Below are 24,615 nucleotides of genomic sequence, written 5' to 3' on the forward strand. Positions count from 1 at the left end.
GAGAACGCCGCCAGTTGTGAAGTGAGGGCAGTGATTAAATTCCTCAATGCAAGAAACGTTCGCCCATGTGATATTCATCGCCAATTAAAGGAGGTGTATGGAGACAATGTAATGGACGAGTCGTCTGTTCAGCGGTGGTGTCGCAACTTCAACATGGGGAGGGGGAACACACACGACGATGAGCGTTCGGGGAGACCATCTGTCATTACAGACCAACTGGTGAGCTCAGTTGACGAATTCGTGAGGAACGATCGGCGCGTCACAATTGATGACATCTGTGAGCATTTTCCCAATGTTTCTCGAACAATTGTTCATGAAATTGTTAAACACCATCTGCATTATGCAAAAATTTGTGCAAGATGGGTCCCTCGCAAGCTTACAGATGAGCACAAAACCAAGCGGAGTGACCCTGTATCTCAATGAGCTGGCGGCGAAGGACTATGCAGCAGGAATACAGAAACTTTTCACACGTTATGACAAATGCCTTAATTTGCTTGGAGATTATGTTGAGAAGTAGTTTAAAGTATCCTCTTTCAAATAAAATTTTTTATGTTTGTTAATATTTACTTCTGTCTCTTTATTTCACGAACGGGTACTACTTTCCGGATGACCCTCGTACATGTATTTTATGAGGCATAAAATTTATAATTGCATGCATACATAAAAAGCAATACATGTAGAAATGTACACCTTCATTATGCACATTGATAGAGGTACAGAGAATGGACAGACTTAAACATTCTTCAGGTATACATACCACTAAAATATCATATGGAAGAAACGATCAAAACAATATACCAATAGTTAGAGAACATCATAGAACATATGTTCCGGCAGGGAAATGTTCAGAAATTAGTGATAAGAGATCAGAATTGGATAAAAGGCCAATACATTAAAAATGATTAGGTGGGTGATTACAGTTTTGGTAAGAGGAATGATTAAAGGTTGATGGCAATACAGTTCTGCTGGGGAGAGACAGAAGTAATTCATTGCCATCGCTTGGATGAGGCATCACTAAAGTTGCAGGTTTACATGAAAAATGATTGCAGGTGACAAAGAAAGGTATCAATGAGATTAAAATTAGTTTGAGGCACAGGTTTAGGAACAACATTTTTCATTTGAAAAATTTCCTTGGAGTGAATGAGGAATCTGATCACAATTTGTCGTTAGAAATTATAGCATCTAATTCAAAAAGATGTGCATTACGAAATGGAATGTAATATCATGAACTGAATTAACAAGGAAGGAGTATTAATCAGCATATTGTAGAGAAAATCACGACAGAGGGAAAGGAGCTGGGTATCTTTGAGGAAAAATTGGTACACTTTAAATAAGGATCTACAAAACTCGCAAACAAAAATATCATAACTTTTAATAGCATAAAAACCAAGGAACCATGGTTTTATTGATTAGATGATTAGAAAGATTGATGAGACAAGGAAATGGAAGAATGTAAATGAATTTACATAGAAGAAAACAGAAGTTTAAATAATAAATTAAGCTAAATGCCACTAATATAAAAATAATATTGAGAAGACCTACTAGGAGGATATGGAAAGTCTAGCGAGAAAGGGTGAAATTGGGGCACTATACAGGAAAGCAGCATGAGTTTTAATGTTCAACGTATTATACAAGGCGCTGTTTTGGCAGAATTAATAAATGAAACGTTAACACCCACATAAAGAATAAGAATAGAAATTCGCCGGGTTAATTGTTCGCCAAAAAAATTATTTGATGAATGTTATCGTGATTTTGTTCGTAATTTTTGGGAAGTAAAAGAAACTCCATAAACGAAAACATCTTAAAAACACCCTCCCGTAATGACTTATCCGAGAAATTACATTTTACCTCATCAATTAATCCATAGTTTCCATCCACAAGAAATGCCACATTCGCTACACTTTAAAATAATGTTTCATCACAACGGGTTAACTGAAACCAAAATGGTTTTCCTGCATCTTCATCAAAGAGGATACAACGAAATAATAGTTTTTGGCTAAATTTCTTCGTTACTAATATCGCTTATTTATGTGGATACAACTGCCTTCTTTCGATTGGTATTCCAGTCTTTCTTTGAATGATTGCACCCACTTTAGATGCGATAATAGAAAAAAGACAAACACTTAGCACATCGAACCTTTAAAAGGCGGAATTCAGTCAGTTTCTCCATGCAGTTAGAACACACCAGCCAGGGATGATTTTTATCCTCCACGACCACATAGAATATCCCGTTAACATGTATTAACAACAAAATCAACGTAAATCTTTGGGCCCAAAGATTTCCGTGCTTTTTTAAATCACGTAAGATATAACCGTGTAACGTAAAACCAACAATTAATTCATTTAAGATTGCAAAAAAATTAAAAAAGCAGGCCTACAGGATATCAAACGTACTTTAACATCTATTACATTCTCTACTGACTTTGCCAACATGATTTGTAGTTTTATATTCTCGCCGAAAACATCAACAGTCCACGAATAAATACAATCTATAGACTTCGAATTCGGCTTTATCGCATATTCTGAAGGTTTTAAAGTACTCCTAACGCTTAACTGGACATCGCAACGCAACAATAATAATGCCATATGTCACAATTTACGTGAAATAGTATTAAAAGTCATCAAAACAGGCGAAACAAGAAAGAAAATCATTTACAGCTGGGCACTTGCATTTCGTTCTTCATCTGTTCATTCATTTGAGAAGGAATGCAATGGTATCGACCATAATGGAAAGAGTAATATACATCCGGGTCACACATATTTCGGGCTGATTAGATGTTATCTATCATTAGGTAATGGAAAATAAAAATTAACCTTTTTATACGTGTCAATTAGGTGATAAAGTTGGACAGGCGGATTTTGATTTTAAGTTTAAATCGAAAAAAATAATTAGTTCGTATATGAACCATTTATTCACCCGAAAGACCCGGGCCTAAAGATTTACAAAGACCTTCTTTGTGAAGCCAAAAGAATGAATAACCATGCATTTATGCAAGCAGTAGTTAATATACGTTGGACCTCTAGAGTCATATCAAGATATTACATTTTCTACTGTGCCGTGTTCCTATTTGGTTCCTTTCTGAATAAGCGTCATCAAGATTCTAGGAACGTTGACGCGGTCCCGCTGTTTTTAAAAGTTGAATCAAACACATTTCAATGGCTTACAGTTAACATTAATCATTTTATTATTCACAGGTAAACTTATTTATCGTTAATTGGCTATGAACATACAAACTAATGTAATTGATGCACCATCTTAGGCCCCTTTCACATAGTCATATCTCTTTTAACGAACTGCGTTGCCATAAGAAAAAGAAAGATAACCCTTAAATCTGTTAAAAGCATTTATGTTTTCATAGTAGTAGCTATCGCTGTTCCAGATAAAATTATAAATATACCTAAGTTCTACTGTGTCGTAATTTACAGTACTTCCTACATGACGATATCCTTTTTGGTGGCCCTGAATGACATGTTTAAATAATCCTTCGAGCGTTTACATAATCTCGCTGCATTACAAATTCGAAACATGTCCATGCAGATATTTGTGATTAGTGTCAATTTGTTAGTCATTGAAATTCATGTGATTTTTTTGCTATTCCCTAAAAAAACTCAAATATTTGCCAATGCAAAAAAAACATCCCGGAGATAATCGTTGCTTTGACAGGGAACGAAACACAGTGGTGTGATTTTTAAGAAGTGGTTTCGTGTCATATCTTTTGCAAATAACGCATATGTGTGTCTTTCACTAACAAATACATACCACATCCAAAGGAAGACAAATCTAGGAGCATTGCATTAATGCCAGTGATTTCAATCACACAAAATTGGAAGAAACAGTTTTTTCATAAAATATTTATAAGCGGAAATCATAAACGTTTGTTTTATAAATATTTAGCTTGAAAGACTGTGTGGCCTTCACGAAACTCTTCTTCTCAATGTTTTTTTGCTGCCAGAAGCATAAACTGATTTCATTTCATACGTAAACTGATATCAAAGCTCAGGCGTGTATTAATTATAACACTGGTTATATTATAGTTTCACTGCTCAAATACTTGTTTTTATATCTGTTATAAATGTACTGTATTTATGGTGCTAATTAATACCGTAACAATACTCGAAACAATGCTCTCTGCATGACCTTTTTGAATCTCCTCGATTCCTTACTTCATTTAAATGCCTTTGGAATCTCTAAACATTGCTATTCATTTCTTTTTCAAATGAAAACAGACCGTAAAATCAGTTTTCCCATGATAATCTTGTCATCGTAATAAAGGCCCCGTTAAGATGCAAAACTCACCATAGTCTGTATATTCCTCGTCAAACAAGGTTAAAAATCTTAAATGTGAATAATTAAATGATAAATGACCAGTTGAAACTATTAAAATGTATCTGAATAGGCATGCTTCATTGCGTTTCAAATATTAGGTGAAGCGGGACCGAGTCAACGCTCGGTTAATTACTTGAACGTGTACCCTCTCATACTCGCTTCAGGGCCTTTCATTATAGATATCGTTAGGCAGGAATGAAAGAATCAAGGCGCAGTACTACTAAGAAAGTTTTTATATTACTCCAGAGCGAAAACAGCTATTTCATGCATATATTCCAAGATAACATTCAATGTGTACAAAATAAAAAACGCATTTAAGACTCTTATAACCCGAACTCGAATGAACGGGACATTGATGAACTGAATCTTTTCTTTTCGAATATTAATATTAAACCATACTTGTGGTACTCACTAAGCTAATTAACAAATTAAATTTAGCTTTTAATATTATTTTCACCCTCTAAGTTACGTTATACGTCCAATTGTTCATAAAATGTGTTTATATGTGTGACCCGGATTAAGATACCTTCTTTTCGTACCGTTGACATTCAAGTCATTCAATTAACAAATGAAGGTCGAAATGCAATTGCCTATCAGGAAAGTTGTTTATATTGTGTTGTAGTGTGATTTTAATAATTTTCAATGCTAAATCAAGTAAATTGTGGAAGATTTTATCATACATTTAAATTAAGGTTGTCCAGTGAATCATTCTGAGTACAATAAAACGATCAGGATGTGCGATAAGGCTGAATTTAAAGTTTGCAGATTGTGTTTAAACAGTCATGGTCTGTTGATGAATGTTTTCGGCGAGAATAGTAAATTACAATTCATGCTGGAAAAGACTATAGAGGATTTAATAGATGTTAAAGTAAGTTTAGTTGTTCGCCTGACTTTTTGTTCAAATTAAGGTCGTAAGAAATCTTCTGTGAAATGATATAGTAGCTGGTGTTCTCGAAACGTATCAAAAAGTGTAGCGGTATTTGAGTAAAAGAAGTTTTGTGCATTATTTGGTGAATATCAGTTAATGAAATATTTTATTAGGTTGTGGAGGATGCAAACTATCCCTGGTTGGTGTGTTCTACCTGCATGGAGAAGCTAACGGAATTTCGGCTTTTTAAGCGTCGATGTGCCGAGTGTTTGTCTGAATTCTATAATCGCATACAAGAGGGGTGCAATCCAACAGCAAGAAAAGACTGCATAACCAATCGCGAGAAGGTCAGTTATATCCATTAAATGTAACCATGTCAGTATCGAAGCCATGTTGAGTCAAAAATTGATATTTTGGTCCATATTAAGTGATAAGTATAGAAAAACCATTTTCTTGTCACTATGATCATTGAGATCAATCGCAGTCATTGTTAAATTTAACAAAAAGGCTCCCTCTTCCCGAAGGGAAAAAGGAAAAATTGCAATTCTAATTCAATACCTCGTATAAGTTATCCCGAGAGATAATTTTCTTTGTTTTAAAAAGTTTTGAAAATCTAGTTTCCTTGATTTTTAAAAATGAACGATATAAATGACTTAGACGTTGATCTAGTAATCGGCTTTTTGAGTGACTTAATTTAGCCAACGATTTTCCAATCCTATTTCGAAACTGTGTATAAAATAAATTATTAAAACACTAAGTGTAATCATAGTAGTTATTTTCATCTAAATTTTATTTAACTCGGTTTATCATTTAACTATTAACAATAGCCGCTGTTTTATAGGGGGTAAGAAAAATAAAATACATCGTTCTACTTCTGTCTTTACAAAACTTACAATTAAATTTTAGACCACCATATAGTAATATGTAATCCCTTTTATGAACAGTTGATATGAGTAATTCAGGTACCTTAAGATTCCAATGTCATTTGTTTTGCAAAAAAAATGATTCCCTAAAAGTTCTTTTGCTGGAATTTTATCTTAGTCTTGACAGAAGGGTTTAGTTGCCCTTATGCTGTTAGTTTTAATTTAGATGAAATTATATTAGTGTAAATGATATATATTGCATTAGTTTCCCAGTGAAATTAAAAAAAAGGTTTTTTTTGCAAACAGATTGTCAGTGATGCTATTGACAAGAAGGTTTTGGATGCTCAAGATGATACCATCATCATCAAAGAAGAAATTGATGATGCCAGTGAATACTGTACTTCTCTCCTAGATCCCCCAATGGTCGCGTCAATGCAGGAAGGTTGCAGTCATTGGTCAGACAATGTAGAAGCTGGGAATTTGGTAATTGTGAATATATCCATGAAAAAGTAGTTGGCATTCTTGGGGAAGAATATATTTATTGATCTTTTTACTTGTACAAATGCATAAATTACTTCAAAATATTCTCCCCTTGCATCAATACACTTTCATAGACATCTCTGCCTTGCCTTGGAAATTTTTCACGGTCTCATAATTCTTTTTCAATGGTGCTGGGGACCAGGAAGTTTGTTATGTTGAAGGATCTGTGGCTGAAGTCATTGTCATAGTGAAGCTTGAAAGTGTCATGCTCCATGCTACAATGTCAAAAATCAAGCTTCACATGAAGGCATATCTTACTGCTCTGGCTGTTTTGAACAAACATGCCAATTCCTGTGTTGGAAGTAGAACACCCCTTACCACATTGCCCGCCTTGCTATATGGTACTGCCAGGGAAAGTGGCTTCAATGTATAATATTGTGCATTACTTTCATAAGGGACTATGTACTTCCTTCTTTTTATCCTGCCCAACATCCCTATCCATCTGATTTCTGCCCATTTTTCCTTGACTTTTGACACATCATATGTTCTATCCTGTGTAATAAATATGCAACCTGAGGACAAAAAGAACTTTATTTTGCTAAATTAGTTTGCATAGGTGCATGTCCCATTTAAATACCCTCTATTTGTTACTATATAATTATATTCCATCTTATTTTCCTCTGCCTTAAGTCTTTGGCAGTTTGGCTTTGTAGTTGACTTGTTGTTTCTTACTTTCCTCTGTCCATTTCTTTGTAAGAATGCTCATTAATCAAATTTTTATATTTTGAGTGTGTGGAAAAGTTGCATGGAGCAAGGTCTGGTGAATAAAAAGTATAATCAGGGATGGTGACTAAAATTTTTGTCAGAGACTGGCAAACAGTCAATGCCGAATATATCCAGGTCTTGCATGCATTTTAGTAAAATCCAATTGTTTGGTTAAAAGAGTGTGCACTGTTCATTTTCCTGAATTCACATCATCAGCTATTATTCAGATACTTTTTCATCATTTGAGTAGGACTATGGAAGGCACATGATCAATGTTGTTATCAACAAAGGTAGTTGAAGGTCGTCTTGGCCTTGCATTATTCGTGGTGTCTAGTCAGCAATCTTTAAAATACTTGATTCACTTGAAAATACATGCGCTTTCAGTGCATAATCACTTTTAAAAGATGTCAAATTTTAGTAAATTTTCATTAACTTTTACCGCCATTCACTAAAAACTTGATGTTGATGCATTGCTTGGTGATTTCGTTATTTTCTATTTTCAACAAACTGTTAAAACAACAATAACAACAACTAACATAACTGGCATCATACTCACAGGTTGACATCTGCCAAGCTTAGATGGCTCATTGGGTCTCAGGGAACTAGGGGGTTTTGGCTATAGTCCACATCATAATGGCCAGATTGAACTATTTTGTGTTTTAATTAGGCAGATCACAGCCTTAAATAAACATCCCAATGTGAATCAATATGATCTTTCCCTCAATTTTTATTCTCTCCCACCTCCTTTGAATTTCTCTCAAGAATCACTCCCCTTCTCCTCACCTTGCCTTTCTCACTTTGTGGATTATTTTCCTTTCATTCAACCTAACCTCAAGTGACCCAAATGGACTGAAGATCCTATTTGTCTGATTTTTTTAGGTTAATTGGAAAATGTAAATATTTTTAGTGACCATGTTATTTGCTTGAAAATACATTATTTTATTTACTTTTCATTCTTGAACTCTGTTATGACTTAGCCCCAATAAAAATGAGTTCAAAATATGGGCTATCTTAATATTAGTTGATGTAAAAAAATTCATATTCATAATAGAAAAGTATTTTGAAGATGCATGTTGAAACATAATTTGTTTTCATTGAGTATATGCTGAAAATATTTCAGATTTAAATTACAATCATACATCTTTACACAATATTAAATTCCATTTTTGATAATTAGAAGGACATTAGTGGACTTTATGGCATCTGTATTTTCTATATCTGTAATGTTTGTGATTTTTCAGGACCATTCACAACATTACAAATTAGGCTTATCAACTGATGAAGAAAAGGTTATTAAGAAGGAGTGGGAAGTAAATGATCCTCAGGAGGAAGGCGGCCTGGAAGGAGATGCATTGCAGTTACAAGGTAGGGAGGGCTCAGAAGTCTACTGCATTTTTATTTTGGCTCATTCATGATGATTTGAAACTGTTGGTTTTTAAAGTTCTTAGCACCACTGAAATCTGAGGCAATGAGTTAGTTAATGCTGCCCTATTTAAGATAAATTAAATTAATTAATGTTTTTTTATTTTGCTGTTGTTTTATACATGCATGTATATGCATATATATATATATATATATATATATATATATATATATATATATATATGTATATATATATATATATATATATATATATATATATATTTATATTTATATATATATATATATATATGGGCTGTGACAGTCCATGAGGTAAAGTCTTAGACTACTGACCATAGGGTCTTGGGTTTGATTCCTGGGCAAGGCTCTCTGGGTACCTGCAGCTCCACCCAAGCTAAAGTGATTTTTTGGGTACCAGGTCTTCTTGGGAAACCATAACCTGCACAGGGAAAGGAACTGGCCCCCCTTATTACCCAGATGTGTGAATTTCACATGCCGTATAGGGCTTAGTACTAGGTGATCTCTACCTCACCTACTAAACCAACCTTTGAGTTGATAAATATATTTATGGTTTATATATATATATATATATATATCTCTGTGTGTGTGTATATATATATATGTATATTAATATATCTTCAATGTGTTACATATATATATTTTGTTCAAGCTAATTTTTGTTATAAATATTCTGCTGTGTATATATATATATTATTATTATTATTAGGTTATCTACCCGTTAAGGTAAGTTTTTGGATATATAAAATTACTAATTCATTAATTTGTAACCCCCAGCAAAACAAAACATATTCCTGTGCATCAGGTTCCTCTTGATCTCAGAGTACTTTCTTCCTCCCTTCATCTCATCCAACATCTCTATCCTCTTCCTTCCCTTTCCTCTTTTGCCTATTATTCCCCCCTCCATTACAGTCTTAAAAATCCCACTGCTGGTCGATATCCCTTTCATCTACTTCTGCCTCCATATGATTTCTCCCAAAAAACCTCTATCTTCGCCCACCACCAAGTATTTCCTCATTTGTTTACTTCTCTTTCCACTTCATCTTCTGTATTCTTCTCCACATCCACATTTAAAAAGCCTTCAGTCCACATCTATCCTGCTTCAATGACCACGTTTCTGTGCTGTACATAGCTACGCTCCTTATCAAAGTTTTTATGAATCTTTTCATAATATCCTTACTCAACTTAATTAGCCGCTGACCAAGCTTTAGTTTGTCAGCCAGCCAGGGATTGCAGGCATTGTTAATCTATATGGAAATTCAATGCAACAGGTATGAGATGAAAATCAATATTAATAAAACAAAGATTATGCAATTTTCTAGAAGGAAAAAGGCTAGGCTAAACATTAAAATAGGAAGGCAAAACTAGAGCAGATAAAACAGTATGTATCTCGGTAGTGTTTTGGACCAACTCGGTGAAAGTAGTAGGGCGGTAAGGAAAAGAATTGCAATAGGCAATGAGGCTTTCACAGGGAAAGGGTTGATGACAAATACAAAAGACATGATTGGAACCATTAAAGGGAAAATGACTAAGAAATCTAGGATCATGGATAAGTATAGAATATATAGATCAGTATAGAATAATATATAGTTGCAGGGATGAGGGCTAACAAGTGAATGCAATAGTATCAAATAAAGAGGTAAGAAGAAGCGTAGTCAACATAGGGCATGAAACAGATAGGTTATTACTAATAGAGATAAAAGCAGAACTGGCAAACTTGGTAATTATTCAGGTATATATGCCACCGAGCAACCATAAAGAATAAGATGTCAATCAAAGAGACTTTCACAAGGAAGTGAGAGTTGATGAGAGGGACATTGAGTAAGGATGTAATGAAAAGAAGCGTAAATCCGTGATATGGAGCGTGGCTTTGTACGGCGTGGAAACGTGGTCATTGAAGCAGGAGGATAGACGTAAACTGGGCGCTTTTAAAATGTGGATATGAAGAATAATAGGGAAGATAAAATGGACGGAGAAGAAAACAAATGAGAACATACCTGGCATGATGAGCAAAGAAAGAGGTTTGTTTGGATAAATCCTATGGAGGCAGGAAAAGTGGATGAAGGGGCTATTGACCTGCTGTAGGATGTTGAGGACTGTAATAGAGGGGTGAATGTTAGGCAAACAAGGCAAAAGAAGGAACAAGATAAGGATATTGGACAGGATAAAGGGAGGAAAAAAGTATTCAGAGATGAAGAGGGACCCGATGTAGAGTGAGATGTTATGTTGTTTTGCTGGGAGTCACAAAATGTTCCATTAGTAATTTTGTCCATCCCAAAACCTACCTTTACAGGTAGATTACCTAATAATAATATAAATATGTATAAAGGAGAGTGTTTGTTTGTATGTATGTAATTTGTTTACTTTTTTGCTGTCATAGAAACACAACAACCTCCTGTAATCCATCTAACCCAAAAACATTATGGGAAAAATATAAAGAATCAATGAGTGAGGATATACTGGCTAAAGTTCGAAGTGAAAATCCTACATTGGATGTTACGTTTAACTCCGACATTTTTAATAAAACTTTGATTATTTTGGAGGAAAAGTGTATCACCATGGTTAACAAGACTTTAGTGGAACTCAGTCTTTTTGCACCTGTACAAGATCAACAGGGTGTATTTTATCCAGATCATATACGTGAAACTAGCTACAATGTCTTAGACTTAGAAGCATACATCGCGGATAAAAAGCCACTTCTTAATGAAGATCAGAAATTCGCGTACGAAACAATAATGGATCAAGTAGATAAACAAGAAGGAGGTATCATTTTTCTTGATGCTGCTGGTGGCACGGGAAAAACATTTTTAATTAATTTAGTTCTCGCTGAAATCAGGGTTCATGGAGAAATTGCTCTAGCCATTGCATCATCAGGTATTGCAGCGACATTAATGGAAGGAGGAAGAACAGCCCACTCGGCCTCTAAGTTGCCACTTAATATTTCTCGACAAGAAAATCCCACATGTCATATAAATAAAACAGGCGGCCAGGCACAAGTTCTTATAGAATGTAAATTGATAGTATGGGATGAGTGTACGATGGCTCATAAAAAATCTCTTGAGGCCCTCAACGCAACACTTCAAGATCTTAGAGGAAACTGCAGTTTAATGGGAGGAGCTCTGGTACTCCTGTGTGGAGACTTCCGTCAAACTCTGCCTGTCATTCCAAAATCGACTCCAGCCAATGAAATTTATGCCTGTTTAAAACATTCTGTTCTATGGAATCATGTCCATAAAATTAGCCTTAAACAAAACATGCGAATCCTCTTAAGAGATGGGAATGCTCAAAACTTTGCAAATATACTTTTGGAGATTGGAGAAGATAGATTAGTTATTGAAGCATCTGGTATGATAAAATTGTCATCAGATTTATGTGTATCGGTGAAAACTGTCCGCGATATGATACAAGCAGTCTATCCCAATGTTAATCAAAATTATAAAAATTTAGAATGGTTGCGAGAAAGAGCCATTCTTGCTCCTAAGAATGATGATGTTAATGAAATTAACAAGGAGATACTAGCCATTCTGTCAGGAGACGTGATTGAATATAAATCGGTTGATACCGTAGTGGATGCTGACGAAGCCGTCAATTATCCAACGGAATTCCTAAATTCACTTGATCCAGCTGGATTGCCACAACATCGCCCTATACTTAAAGTAGGATCTCCAATCATTTTATTGCGAAATTTAAACCAAAACTCTGCAATGGGACACGATTGTGTGTGACAAAATTAATGAAAAATATAATCCAGGCAGTCATTTTAACTGGAAAAGGTGAAATAATTTTTATTCCACGGATACCTCTAATCCCAACTGATCTTCCCTTCAACTTTAAAAGATTACAGTTTCCAGTCCGGGTAGCTTTTTCAATTACCATTAATAAATCACAGGGACAGTCTTTAAAGTTTTGTGGTGTTGATCTAAGATCGCCATGTTTTAGCCACGGGCAACTTTATGTTGCTTGCTCCAGAGTAGGTTCGCCTAAAAATTTATATATTCTTTCTCCTGGATATGAAACAAAAAATGTAGTTTATAAACAGGTGTTAAATAAAAAAGATTCTTAAATTTGTATGAAGTAGTGTATTATTGTACTTTATAATTTGTTGTTTTTATTTATGTAGTATATTTATATTATTGTTTCTCCCTAACCTGTGCAAAGCCGGGTATTCAGCTAGTATAAATATATATATATATATATATATATATATATATATATATATATATATGCCAACGGACCATTACCTGCCAGCCACGCAGCTTAACCCCCCTCCCTAACCCCTCCCCCTCCCATTAGCCATATATATATATAAATATATATATATATATATATATATATATATTATATATATAATATATATATATAAATATATATATATATAAATATATATATATATAATATATATTATATATATATATATATATATATATATATATAAATATATATATATATTATATATATAATATATATATATATATATATATATATATATATATATATATATATATATATATATATATATATATATATTTATAATTATATATATATATATATATATATATATATATATATATATTTATATATTTATAATTATTTATATATATATATATATATATATATATATATATGGCTAATAGGAGGGGGAGGGGCAAGGGGGGGGGTTAAGCCACGTGGCTGGCCGATAATGGTCCGTTGGCGGGGGGGGGGGAGGGAAGGTGGCATGGGGGAGGTGAAAGAGAAAGGAAGTTTTTGGGGTGATCTAAATGAGGAGGTGGAAATTGGAAATAAAGGTTCTCAAGAACAAAGGAGCAGATCTACAGTTCATCAAAGAATTTGTGAAACTGCTAAAAGTGTGTGTGCATCAAAACTATTTCCAATTCAATGGTGATTTCTATCAACAAAATGAAGGCTTAGTAATGGGATTCCCCTTATCACCGCTCCTTGCTGATTTATTCATGAACAATTTCGAGGAAAAGTTTTTCAATAGTGAATCAATAGGCATCAAGAATTTGTTTTGTTGGTTTAGATATGTCGATGACATCTTTGCCATATGGACAGGAACCGATAGACAACTAGACAGTTTTTTGAACACTTTAAACTCGCGCAACCGCAATTTAAAATTCACATGCGAAAAGGAATCCAACATGAAACTCAAATTCTTGGACATTACAGTCTCAAAACAGAGGAATGGCTTTAGCTTCTCAATTTTTAGAAAAACCACTGCCACAGATCATATCATCCCCTCCGACTCACTTCATCACATAAGCCAAAAGTTATCCACTTTCCACTTCATGATAAAAAGATTACTAAACATCCCCCTTTCAAAAGATAGTTACAAAAAAGAATTGTCAACTATAAAGGAGAACGCATCCAAAATTGGCTATAGTGAAACATCAATCATGAAAATTCTTTATAAAAAACGCCTCGAAAGAACGAGAAAACTTCTTTATAAATCGAGTGAAGCTACGGACGGAAACCTTTGCTGGTATAAACTCCCCTACTACGGCTACATCTCCCAAAAAACAGGTAATTTCCTCCCAAGGGACAAACTTAAGATAGCCTACTACAACATCAATAATCTTGGGTCCTTCCTAAATAATACCAAGGACAAGGTGGATAGGGTCAACAAAAGTGGTATATACAAATTGAAGTGTAATGACTGCAGTGCCACATACATTGGACAGACTGGCAGATCCTTCCTCACACGCGCGGGGGATCACAAACGCAGCCACCACACAGGAAATTTAAAACAATCGCACTTTGCGAAACATTTGTGGGAGGAGGACCACTCCAGCGACTTCAACCCGGAAATACTACACGTCGTGGAAAAGGGAAGAAGAATGGACAAATGGGAAGAACTGGAAATAAGAAGACACATGAAGAGTGGACATTTAGTCAACGAAATTTTATTTGAAAATCACTCCCCAATTTTGGAAATCTTCTTCAGGAAATAACATGTGCCAAAAAAACCCCTGTAACATGCCTCTTTTACCCTCCTCCAACCTCCTCATTTACCCTACCCCAAAAACTTCCTTTCTCTTTCACCTCTCCCATGCCACCTTCCCTCCCCCCCTCCCGCCAATGGACCATTACCTGCCAGCCACGCGGCTTAACCCCCCCCCCCCTAACCCCTCCCCCTCCTATTAGCCATTCACCCCACCCATCCTTCCCCAACATTCCTTTCCGAAGAGTGCATATATATACACTGTGCCCGAAAAATGTTTGTACCTGATGATGATGCCGTTGCATTGAAACCGGTAGTACGAATAAAAATTGTGTGGAAGTTACAAAGTATATTCATTTAAACGAACATGAACCTCCACAAAGTTGAGCCCGAGACCATAGAATTCATGAGCAAAAATTCAGTTGAAAAATGCTGGAGGGAAATGAAGCCTTCTGTATGAGGAATAAAGGTATAAAGCGAGGTCATCAATGATGGCCATAAGTAGGTTAAGAGTGAAAAGAATAGAGACAGAATTTAGACAGTTGAGGAAGTGGTATGTGTCTTTCATGAAGGAGGGCAAGGAGAATGCAAGTGTTAGCAGGTGGTGGTCAAGGAATGCGGAGATTCTTTTGGTGAGAATATTAACTGGAAACTATTAGACAACAGGGCATGTTATGTTTATGTATTTTTGGGAGAAGATATAACTGGGATGTTCTGGGGCTTAAAGATGATGGTAGGAATATGTCTTGGGATATAAGGCCTTCTTCTGGTTCAGAGTGGAAGAGAAAAGACCAAAGTTCTGTTTAGAAAGATGGTGTTGCATTGTTGATAAGAGTGGCATATGTGGATGTATCATTGAGGTGACCAAGGCCTTTGAAAATTTAATCATAGATGTTTATAATTACAACAAAGGAGCCGTGGTGACAAAAATGTTAAGATAAGACTGAAGGGTTTTTAAGGCATGACGTATTTCAGTGGTGAGATAATTTTTTTGTCTGAGGGATTTTATGAAGAATTTATTGGAAACTTTTTCATGAAGGAGGTGTATAAAAATTTTGACAAGATGGTTTATAGAAAGGCATTTTTGTTCTTGAGTTGAAGCCAGGCAGCTGTTGTCAAGTGTTGGATTGGCATTTATATGACTGATACGGTTACTTTGTGATTTCCAGAAGGCATGCTGTTGAAGGTTTGGGCTGAAATTAAGGGTACTGGATGTTTGTGTGGATACTTTTTCATGTAAGTTAGGTAAATAAAAATGGGGAAAGAAAACTCCAATGGCCGTAAAAATTAGTTGCAATTCTCTCATCAGACCAATTGTTATGTTGATTTAACTGGAACCAAGTCAGGGACCAACCACAACCTCTTGACCAGAATATTTTCTGTGGTGATTTATGGGAAATATATATATATATATATATATATATATATATATATATATATATATATATATATATATATATATGTGTGTGTGTGTGTGTGTGTGTCTTTATGTATTTTTGTGTTTATATATATTTATATATATATATATACACATACACACATTTATTCATTGCATAATTCTTTCAGGCACTGATAAAGGACAGGATGTTGTTGGGAATATTTTTCACAAATGCCAAATTTGCAACATTGGATTTGCAGAAAAAGACATCCTTGAAGTTCATACTTTGCTTTTGCATCATGTAAAGCCAGAAGAAATCAGATGTGATGTTGATCCTGAGGCTTTAAATTGCACAAGTGATGTTGAAACAGATGCGATGACTTACAAGTGTGCAATTTGTTTGATAGCATTCTCAGAAAAGTGCAAATTGAAGAGTCACTTGTTACTACACACTAGAGAGGGGCTGTTTAAGTGTGAGAAATGCTCGAAAGGTTTTGATCAGAAACAGCTCCTTGATCATCACATGTTAAGTCATATGGGTGCTGATCACTTTGAATGCCAGACATGCAAACAGATGTTCACTTGCAAAGAACATCTTAGGGATCACATTTGTATTCATGTGGGAGATGACTTGCATAAATGTGAGGTATGTTTAAAAGGTTTCTCAATGATAGGAGATCTTATGCAGCACAAGTTGACACACAGTGATTCTCGGTCTCACAAGTGTGAGACATGTTCGAAGTCATTTTCGAAAAAGGTACATTTACAAAGGCATATGTTGATACACACGGGTGAACGACCTTACAAATGCGAGATATGTTCCAGAGGTTTTCATGAGAAAGAGCATCTTAAATGTCATATGTTGACCCATACTGGAGAAAGGCCACATAAATGTGAATTATGTCTGAAGACTTTCACTTTGAAACAATCCCTGAAAGTTCACATGTTAATCCATACTGGAGAAAAGTCATATGTATGTGAGGTGTGTTCAAAAGCTTTCAAAATGAAACAGCATCTCACGGAGCACAGGTTGACCCACATTGGTGCAAGGCCTTACAAATGTGAGTTATGTTCAAAGGCATTTTCACTGAAGCCAAATCTTAAGAGGCACATGTCGACACACACTGATGAAAGGCCTCACCAATGCGAGACATGTTCAAAAGGTTTTCACCAGAAGCATAACCTTGTGCGTCATATGTTGACCCATTCTGGGAAAAAGCCTTTTAAATGTGAGAAATGCTCAATGGCATTCACTGTCAAGCATCGCCTTAAGGATCACATTTGTAAACCTGTTGGGCAGAAATCCCAGTAATGTAAGGTCAATTCAGATTGCACTCTGGTGTAAACGGTACCAAAAGAAGGACCTGGAAACTACAGAGATAAAGCTCACCAATGCATAGTTTTTTTCAAAAAGATTTATGGAAAGAGGCAGACTCTAAATGTATATAAGAGTGCCCATAGATATCAACCAATTGCAGACTGATGACTTTATAATCACCATTGCACGTTCATTTCCTTCTGGAATAAACAGTGCTATGTGCTTTATTAATGTAGGGCCCTAGGATGCAGAGGATTCATTTGATACCCTAGGTCATGTATCTCTAAGAAATCATACCTAATTCATATATGATAAAATTATATTTATTCTTTTTTCTCAATATGTCAATTCCATTAAAAACTTGTCTAGAAATCAATGTATTAATGGGTGTTCTGTGTAAATATTACATGCAATAACTAACTAATACATGTGCATTTATTGAATAAATATTAAATTAATTATATGATGGATTAAAGTTCATTTCTCCTACCACCTTTTGGATTTCTACCAACAATCCCCACTCTCCGCCCCTCTCTGCACTTCCTTGTTTGTTTTCCTTTTTGTCCACTTTACCCCCTCCATTATTCTCCACATTTACATTTCAAAGGCTCCAAACTATACCTATCATACATTGAGCAGCACAGGTAATGATGTGATATATCCCATGTCATTCATCTCTTCCTACCACTGCCAATTCAAACTCTTCATCCCAAACTTGCAACTTATAATAGTATAAGATAGGTACAGGTTGTGGATTAGCCTCTGATTCCTCCAAACTATTCATTTTTTATTCATTATACTAATTAATTTTCCCTGTTCCTTTCTTTCAAGCAACCATTTGACATCTATGGAAGAGGCAAATACCTTCTGTTTGTATTTTATGTTCCTCTCTGATTGTGATCTAATTACTGTCTTGCCTTTTCCTTCCTTAACTGAAACTGATCATTCCCTTCATATTAATCATTTGTCCTGCAGTCCATCCTTTTGTTGATCCTGTTAACCAACTCAGCTCTGTGAGAATCTAAACTTACAAAAGTAATGTATATTCTTTGTGAAATATAGATTTATTGATTTTGGTCCTGGTACAATTGCTACAAATCTATAAAAAATAGTGCTCTCTCTGCATCTTAACAGTTGAAAAGTTTGCATATGCCATGCTGAGAAGGCTCCTTGAAACTCCTCTCAATGGGAAGTTGCACTACTGTCTTTCCCATTCATGAATACAAACTGATCATTCCTTAAGTATTAATCATTAGCCATTGTTCTACATTATCTTGTAGATGACCTTAAGTATCATGTTAGCAACGTGCAAAGCCAAACTTTCTATATTTCTTTATTCCTGACAAAATTAATCCTTCATCTTACTAGGGAAAAGAACCAATACTGATCTGAGGAACAATTTAGGCCAAATTGCTCACTGATACCAATACTATGAGATAATCTTTGAGTGGTCTTTCTTTTAGATATTCTTATACCCATAACTAGTTTGTATATATTCAAGTAGTTCTTCATATCTGACTTTTCATTATATATGACCATGTGATAGGGATGTAAAAAGGTGTATTCTTGTATGTTCATTGCCAAATAAAGGTTACTAATTTTCACTATTGAGAGTTAAATGATTACTGTTAACTTTGAACCATTCTAAGGTATCTTAATAAACTTCATTCCATTTTTCGATTTAAAAAATGGAACCACTTTTAAAGCGCTCCACTCAAAGAATTATTGGTACCTGGTTTTCCATACCCACTGCAGGGCCTTCAAGAAAGATATCATCAGGAAGGAATTAAATAGACTAATCGCACAGTGGCACTTGGAATATTTTTTAATTGTTCTAAAGATACATGGGCTGATGCATTCATAAATTTGTAGTTATTGTTCAAAGTTGATATCATATATCTAAAGCCTTGCAAATCTTTTGATCCGAATCTTTAAACAAATGAACGGGACATTGAAAAACTGATTCTTTGCATTCATGATGCAATTTTAACATTAAATGAAATGTGTAAAATACTAACACCTCATTAACATCTTAAAAAGTCCAATTACGATTTTCCTTTACCTATTTATGTGATGTAATCTAACCAATATAAGAAATGTGTTCATATGTGTGACCCATATTAAGACCTTCCATTTGATACCAAATGTAATTCACAACAGATATGAAAATAAATGGAACCAATGAAGAACAAAATGCAGGTGCATACGGCCATTTTTTTCGTCTTTGAGTTATTTTACTAGTTTTCAATACTAATTCAAGTAAGTGGTAAAAAATGCCAGTAAACACTTTGCAAAGTGCCACTTTTCCCTAAGGTTTTCCAGGCAATCCTTAGAAGCAAGGTTAACCTTCAGAATGTGCAATAAAACTGAATTTAAAGTCAACAGATTGTGTTTAAAGAGTTGTGGACTTTTGATGAATGTATTTGGCAAGAATACTAAATCACAATTCATGCTGGAAAAGAATATTAAGGACTCAATGTGTATTAAAGTAAATTGTAATTTATCACTATGATATATTGGCTTAAATAATATTTGTAAGAAATCTTCAGTTAAATGATTTAATATTTGTTTGATATACTTGTGCACTATTGTCAAAAAGTATACTCTTATTTGAGAAAAAGGATTTGGTAGTTTCTGTAGTTATTTTCTCTATATGAAATTTTTATTAGGTTATGGAGGATGCAACTTACCCCTGGTTGTTTTCTTCTAACTGCATCGAGAAGATTATGGAATTCGGGCTGTTAATGCATTGATGTGCAAGTGTTTGTCTGTCTTCTACGATTGCATCCAAAGGGGTGCAATTCTGTGGCAAAAGATTGCATAACCAATTGAGAGAAGGTGCGTTTTAACCATTAAAATTAACCAATTCAAAAGTGGGAACATTTTTGGCCAAAAATTAATATTTCATTGTATCTTCTTCAATGAACATGTAGTTAAACCATTTTCTCATCACAGCAATCATTGTAATCAATTGTAAGGATTTTAAAGGCTTGAGGAAGGACTATCTTACAACAAGGGAAAATGGAAGCATTGGAATTCTAATTTAATTTCTCAGAAAAATTATCGGTAAAGATAATTTTCATTGTTTTGGAAGGTTAAAAAATTCAGTTTTACTGACAATTTAAAATGAACATTAAAAATCTCTCAATTGTTGAGTGGAAAAAAGGATTTTTGAATGAATAATATAGGCAACAATTTTCTTTTCTTACTTCCTGAATGAGTTTACTCTTAATTATTGCCTTTAGTACAAGTTCTTTCCATGTACTTGCACTGAGGCTTCCCAATAGTTGTGTTTATCTTAAGTTAATTACCTCATTTTATTTTTTTAGTCTCTACTCTGGTTACCATTGTATTTCTTGGGCTACAATAATAAAATACAACAGCATTGTATTTCTGGGTCTTATCAAAACTTATCTTAAGTTGGAAACTGCCATGTAGTAGCATTTTATCCATTTTATGAATTATGGATGCAAACAATTAAAGTACCTCTAAGAATATATCATATGTTTTTCAACATAGGTGGGTCTGTAATGGTTTTTCTGCCAGAATTATATACATAATTTATTCAGAAGAATTTGTTAACCAAATAATTTTATTTTAAAATGTCTATTTTATGATATTAATGAATTATAACATTTTTGGTATGCAGCTTAGGAATGGCCACCCCTCCCACTAGGAGAGGTGGCCATTCCTATCTTGGGCATCTCCAAAACTTGCTGGTGCCAGAAGGATGGCACATGAATGAAGCCAAACTCCATGCTGCCCTGTATGGAGCCCAGGAGGGCATATTATTGATCAATGAGTTGAATTTGACCAATGTAATTATAAACATTAATTTAGATAATACCAGTGCATTGTATACATTGAAACAGGGAAACGGAGTCATGTTCTGCACCCAGCCATTGTTATGTTCTATGTATTATGAATTAATATAAGAGATAAAGTCACAATTGGTTACCTGGTCCTGGGTGCCCATATCCAAAAATCTGGCATATGATCCCTCTTGGGCTGTGCCGAAACTTTAATGTGTCAGTCGGCCATATTGGTTACATAGGCATATAAATGAGCGGGCACGGGGAAGTGGCAGTCGTGAAAGGAATTTGGTTGTGGCACCTGGGGCCAGCAGGAGGGATCTACATGCATACCCATTCTCAAGAATACCCTATCAGCAAAGACCTATTTATTATGCAGGAACAGACCAAAATAGAACAGCAGACCATCTTTGACTCCTCAATATCCACTGTGGCATTGGGCAAGGACCTATAATTCCAGATCGGCCCTATGGCCAAACAAATTGCTCAATTGACCAAAAGTCTGTGCAACCAAGGTGTCGCCAGGGCTATGCTACTCCTTTGCAGCCATCCTCCCAATATCAGCCAACAGCAGAATGGACCTACCGGCTGACAATGAGGTACTGCAGCTTTTCTAATCTTTAGCAGACAATAAGTCCAGTCACCGGTTAAAAGCAAGAGATTAGCACCAAGTGAGTCTTGCACTGACTATGGCAGCCAGATTGGACACCTTGGCCAATACTCAAAAGAAAGCTTTGTACAACAGGGCCCAGATCCAGCTAGCAGTAGCCACCATAGGATGAACATATGTGCTTTGCATAGCCACAGATGCCTAAATGAACCTGCCTTTCAATGACAGTGACTCGCATCCTAACAAACCAAGTGACAAGGACCATGACCAGAAATTGTATGCATGGATATGGCACCTGGAACTGGACCCCAACACCAGCCCAATCATCCCACAGGAGGACAAGTTCCCTGAGCTCCTCAACCCTATGGTCCAGGAAGAGAGGGTTAATCTGATAAAGGTACAAATAGTGCAGCCCATCTCATCATTCCATTACCATAAAAGGATGAATGAAATGATTGTGCGCATAGGGTCCAGTATGCCAAAGCCAACAGGGGCCCCATGCCTCAGTTTCCGCACCATACCTACACCAATCTTGGATCAATTCATAGCCACAATCCTAGAATCCAGTATTATAGTCAAATGGCCCATTAAGTGTCCCTTTAGATGTTTCACCATTCCCAAACAAGACAGTTGCAACCTCTTCATTCAGGACCTCAACCCATGGACCCAATTTGTCAAGAAACACAGTTCTACCTTTTGGGTCCTGCCAGAGCTCTTGCTCTAATTTTCACTAATGCATACATGGTGAAACTAGACTTAACTTGGGTGTTTTAATATAAATCCATCCACTTCCAAAATTGGAAATTCTATTGCATACATTAATAGGAGGCTAGGTACACATTTACTTAACTTTCCATCGGGCCTAGTCATACTGCAGCCATGGGCATAAGATGTTGCCTAATTCATTCAGGATAAACTCTCAGTGCAAGCTCTTAATCATTTGGATGATTGGCTTCTATTTAGACTATCTAAGTTTTTTGGATACTAAATATTTTAATATTTACAAGAATCAATAGGCTTCTCAGTCAACATGCAGGTTTCCACCCTTGTATGTGTTCAAGAGCTAAAGTACTTAGGGGTCAATGTCAACAGTCCGGCAATCCCTACGGCTAACCATAAAAGCCTTATGCTGAGTTTGTAATCTGATCATCATCATGGCCAGGTAATGTCAATGGACATCCCAAAGGCAGCGGGATCCCTAGCTTGGGCTTTTTGGATCCTGTGCATCCCCGCATATCTTATATCCCAAGTTTACATAAGGGTCAATAGTAGCTGGAAAGAATTGTTAAAAACCGACATCCTAGAGAAGGAAATGTTCCTTTCCTGACCAGCAGAAACCATACAAATTCACATGGATGCCACCTGAAGGCAAGGAGGTGTGGCCATTCTCATCTAGGGCATCTCCCGATCTTTTCTGGTGCCATAAGGATGACACATAATTAAAACCTAACTCTTTGCTGCCCTGTATAGAGGCCAGGAGAGAGTATTATTCCTCAATGACTTGAATTTGACCTATGTAAATATAAACATCAAATAAATAACACCAGTTTATTATATACATTGAAATAGGGAAACAGAGTCATGTGCCGCATTTGGCCGTTATTGTTTTCTATGTATTTTGAATTAATAAAAGAGATACAGTCATTATTGGGGACCTGGTCCTGGTTGACCATGTGTGAAAATATGGCCGCCAAGCCCACTCGGGCCATGCCTCCCTTTTAATGTGTCCTCTGGCCATATTGGTTGCATGGGCATATAAACGCATGGGTATGAGTGAGTGGCAGTCATAAAAAGATTTCTGCTGTGGCATCTGGGGCCAGCAGCAGGCATCTACGTGCAAACCCATTCTCAGGGTGACCCTATCAGCAAAGACATATTCATAATGCAGGAACAGACCAAAGTAGAACAGCAGACCATCTTTGATTCCCCAGCATCTATCCTGGCATTGAGCAAGGATCTAAAATTTAATGTAGGAACACCTTGAGGAAGGAATGCAACTCAGATGTGATATTTGTTCAGATGTATTTAAATTTAAAAAGGACATTCTGAAACATATCAAATTGGTCCATGTGCTGAAAAAGAAAAACCAATGTGAATGCTGCTCCAGAAACTACCAGGAATTGGGCAAAAAGAAAATTCAAATGTGTCAATACATGCTGGAGAAAGTCTTTTCAAATGTGCATTATGTTTGAAAGGATATCCTTCAAAGGCACAACTGCAGAGGCACATGTTGACACACACTGATGAAAGGAGGCAAAAGTGTAGCATATAGTATGGTCAAAAGCATTTGCTCTCAGTAATAATCTTAAAGCAAATATGATGGCATACACTGCTATGAGACCATACACATGTAAGATATGTTCAAAGGCATTTAATCAGATTTCTAAGCTTAAGCTTTCTAAGAGGCACATGTTGACACACACTGGTGAAAGGAGGCAAAAGTGTAGCATATAGTATGGTCAAAAGCATTTGCTCTCAGTAATAATCTTAAAGCAAATATGATGGCACACACTGCTATGAGACCATACACATGTAAGATATGTTAAAAGGCATTTAATCAGATTTCTAAGATTAAGCTTTCTAAGAGGCACATGTTGACACACACTGGTGAAAGGAGGCAAAAGTGTAGCATATAGTATGGTCAAAAGCATTTGCTCTCAGTGATAATCTTAAAGCAAATATGATGGCACACACTGCTATGAGACCATACACATGTAAGATATGTTCAAAGGCATTTAATCAGATTTCTAAGCTAAGGGCACACGTGGTGACATACACTGATGAGAGACCATACAAGTGTGAAATATGCTTAAAGGCATTTACTCTAAGTGGTAATTTAAAGAAGCATATGATGA

General features: G+C 35.6%; 2 protein-coding genes across 2 annotated transcripts; both read left to right on the forward strand.

Annotated features, from left to right (window-relative positions):
- The first annotated feature begins 4,913 nt into the window (after positions 1 to 4,913).
- LOC139691228 (uncharacterized) lies at positions 4,914 to 16,620 on the forward strand. The gene is made up of 6 exons (XM_071588973.1): positions 4,914 to 5,195; positions 5,369 to 5,542; positions 6,365 to 6,541; positions 8,545 to 8,668; positions 16,209 to 16,493; positions 16,583 to 16,620. Exons 1-6 carry the CDS (start codon positions 5,061 to 5,063, stop codon positions 16,618 to 16,620), a joined length of 933 nt encoding a protein of 310 aa, XP_071445074.1. The 5' UTR covers positions 4,914 to 5,060.
- A 47-nt stretch (positions 16,621 to 16,667) lies between these two features.
- On the forward strand, positions 16,668 to 17,722 carry LOC139691224 (zinc finger protein 724-like). Its single transcript, XM_071588970.1, has one exon. It carries the CDS (start codon positions 16,688 to 16,690, stop codon positions 17,330 to 17,332), a length of 645 nt encoding a protein of 214 aa, XP_071445071.1. The 5' UTR covers positions 16,668 to 16,687; the 3' UTR covers positions 17,333 to 17,722.
- The last annotated feature ends 6,893 nt before the right edge of the window (positions 17,723 to 24,615 follow it).

The sequence above is a fragment of the Hetaerina americana genome, unplaced genomic scaffold (assembly GCF_022747635.1).
Source record: "Hetaerina americana unplaced genomic scaffold, ioHetAmer1.1.p SCAF_307, whole genome shotgun sequence".
Classification (NCBI taxonomy): Eukaryota; Metazoa; Arthropoda; class Insecta; order Odonata; family Calopterygidae; genus Hetaerina; species Hetaerina americana.

Bases quoted from the DNA above. Each gene is read 5' to 3' on its own strand.
- LOC139691228 (XM_071588973.1), top strand. From the start codon at position 5,061: ATGTGCGATAAGGCTGAATTTAAAGTTTGCAGATTGTGTTTAAACAGT. The intron at 5,196-5,368 runs GTAAGTTTAGTT...ATATTTTATTAG, and splicing joins AGGATTTAATAGATGTTAAA to GTTGTGGAGGATGCAAACTA. The intron at 8,669-16,208 runs GTAGGGAGGGCT...TAATTCTTTCAG, and splicing joins AGATGCATTGCAGTTACAAG to GCACTGATAAAGGACAGGAT.
- LOC139691224 (XM_071588970.1), top strand. From the start codon at position 16,688: ATGATAGGAGATCTTATGCAGCACAAGTTGACACACAGTGATTCTCGG.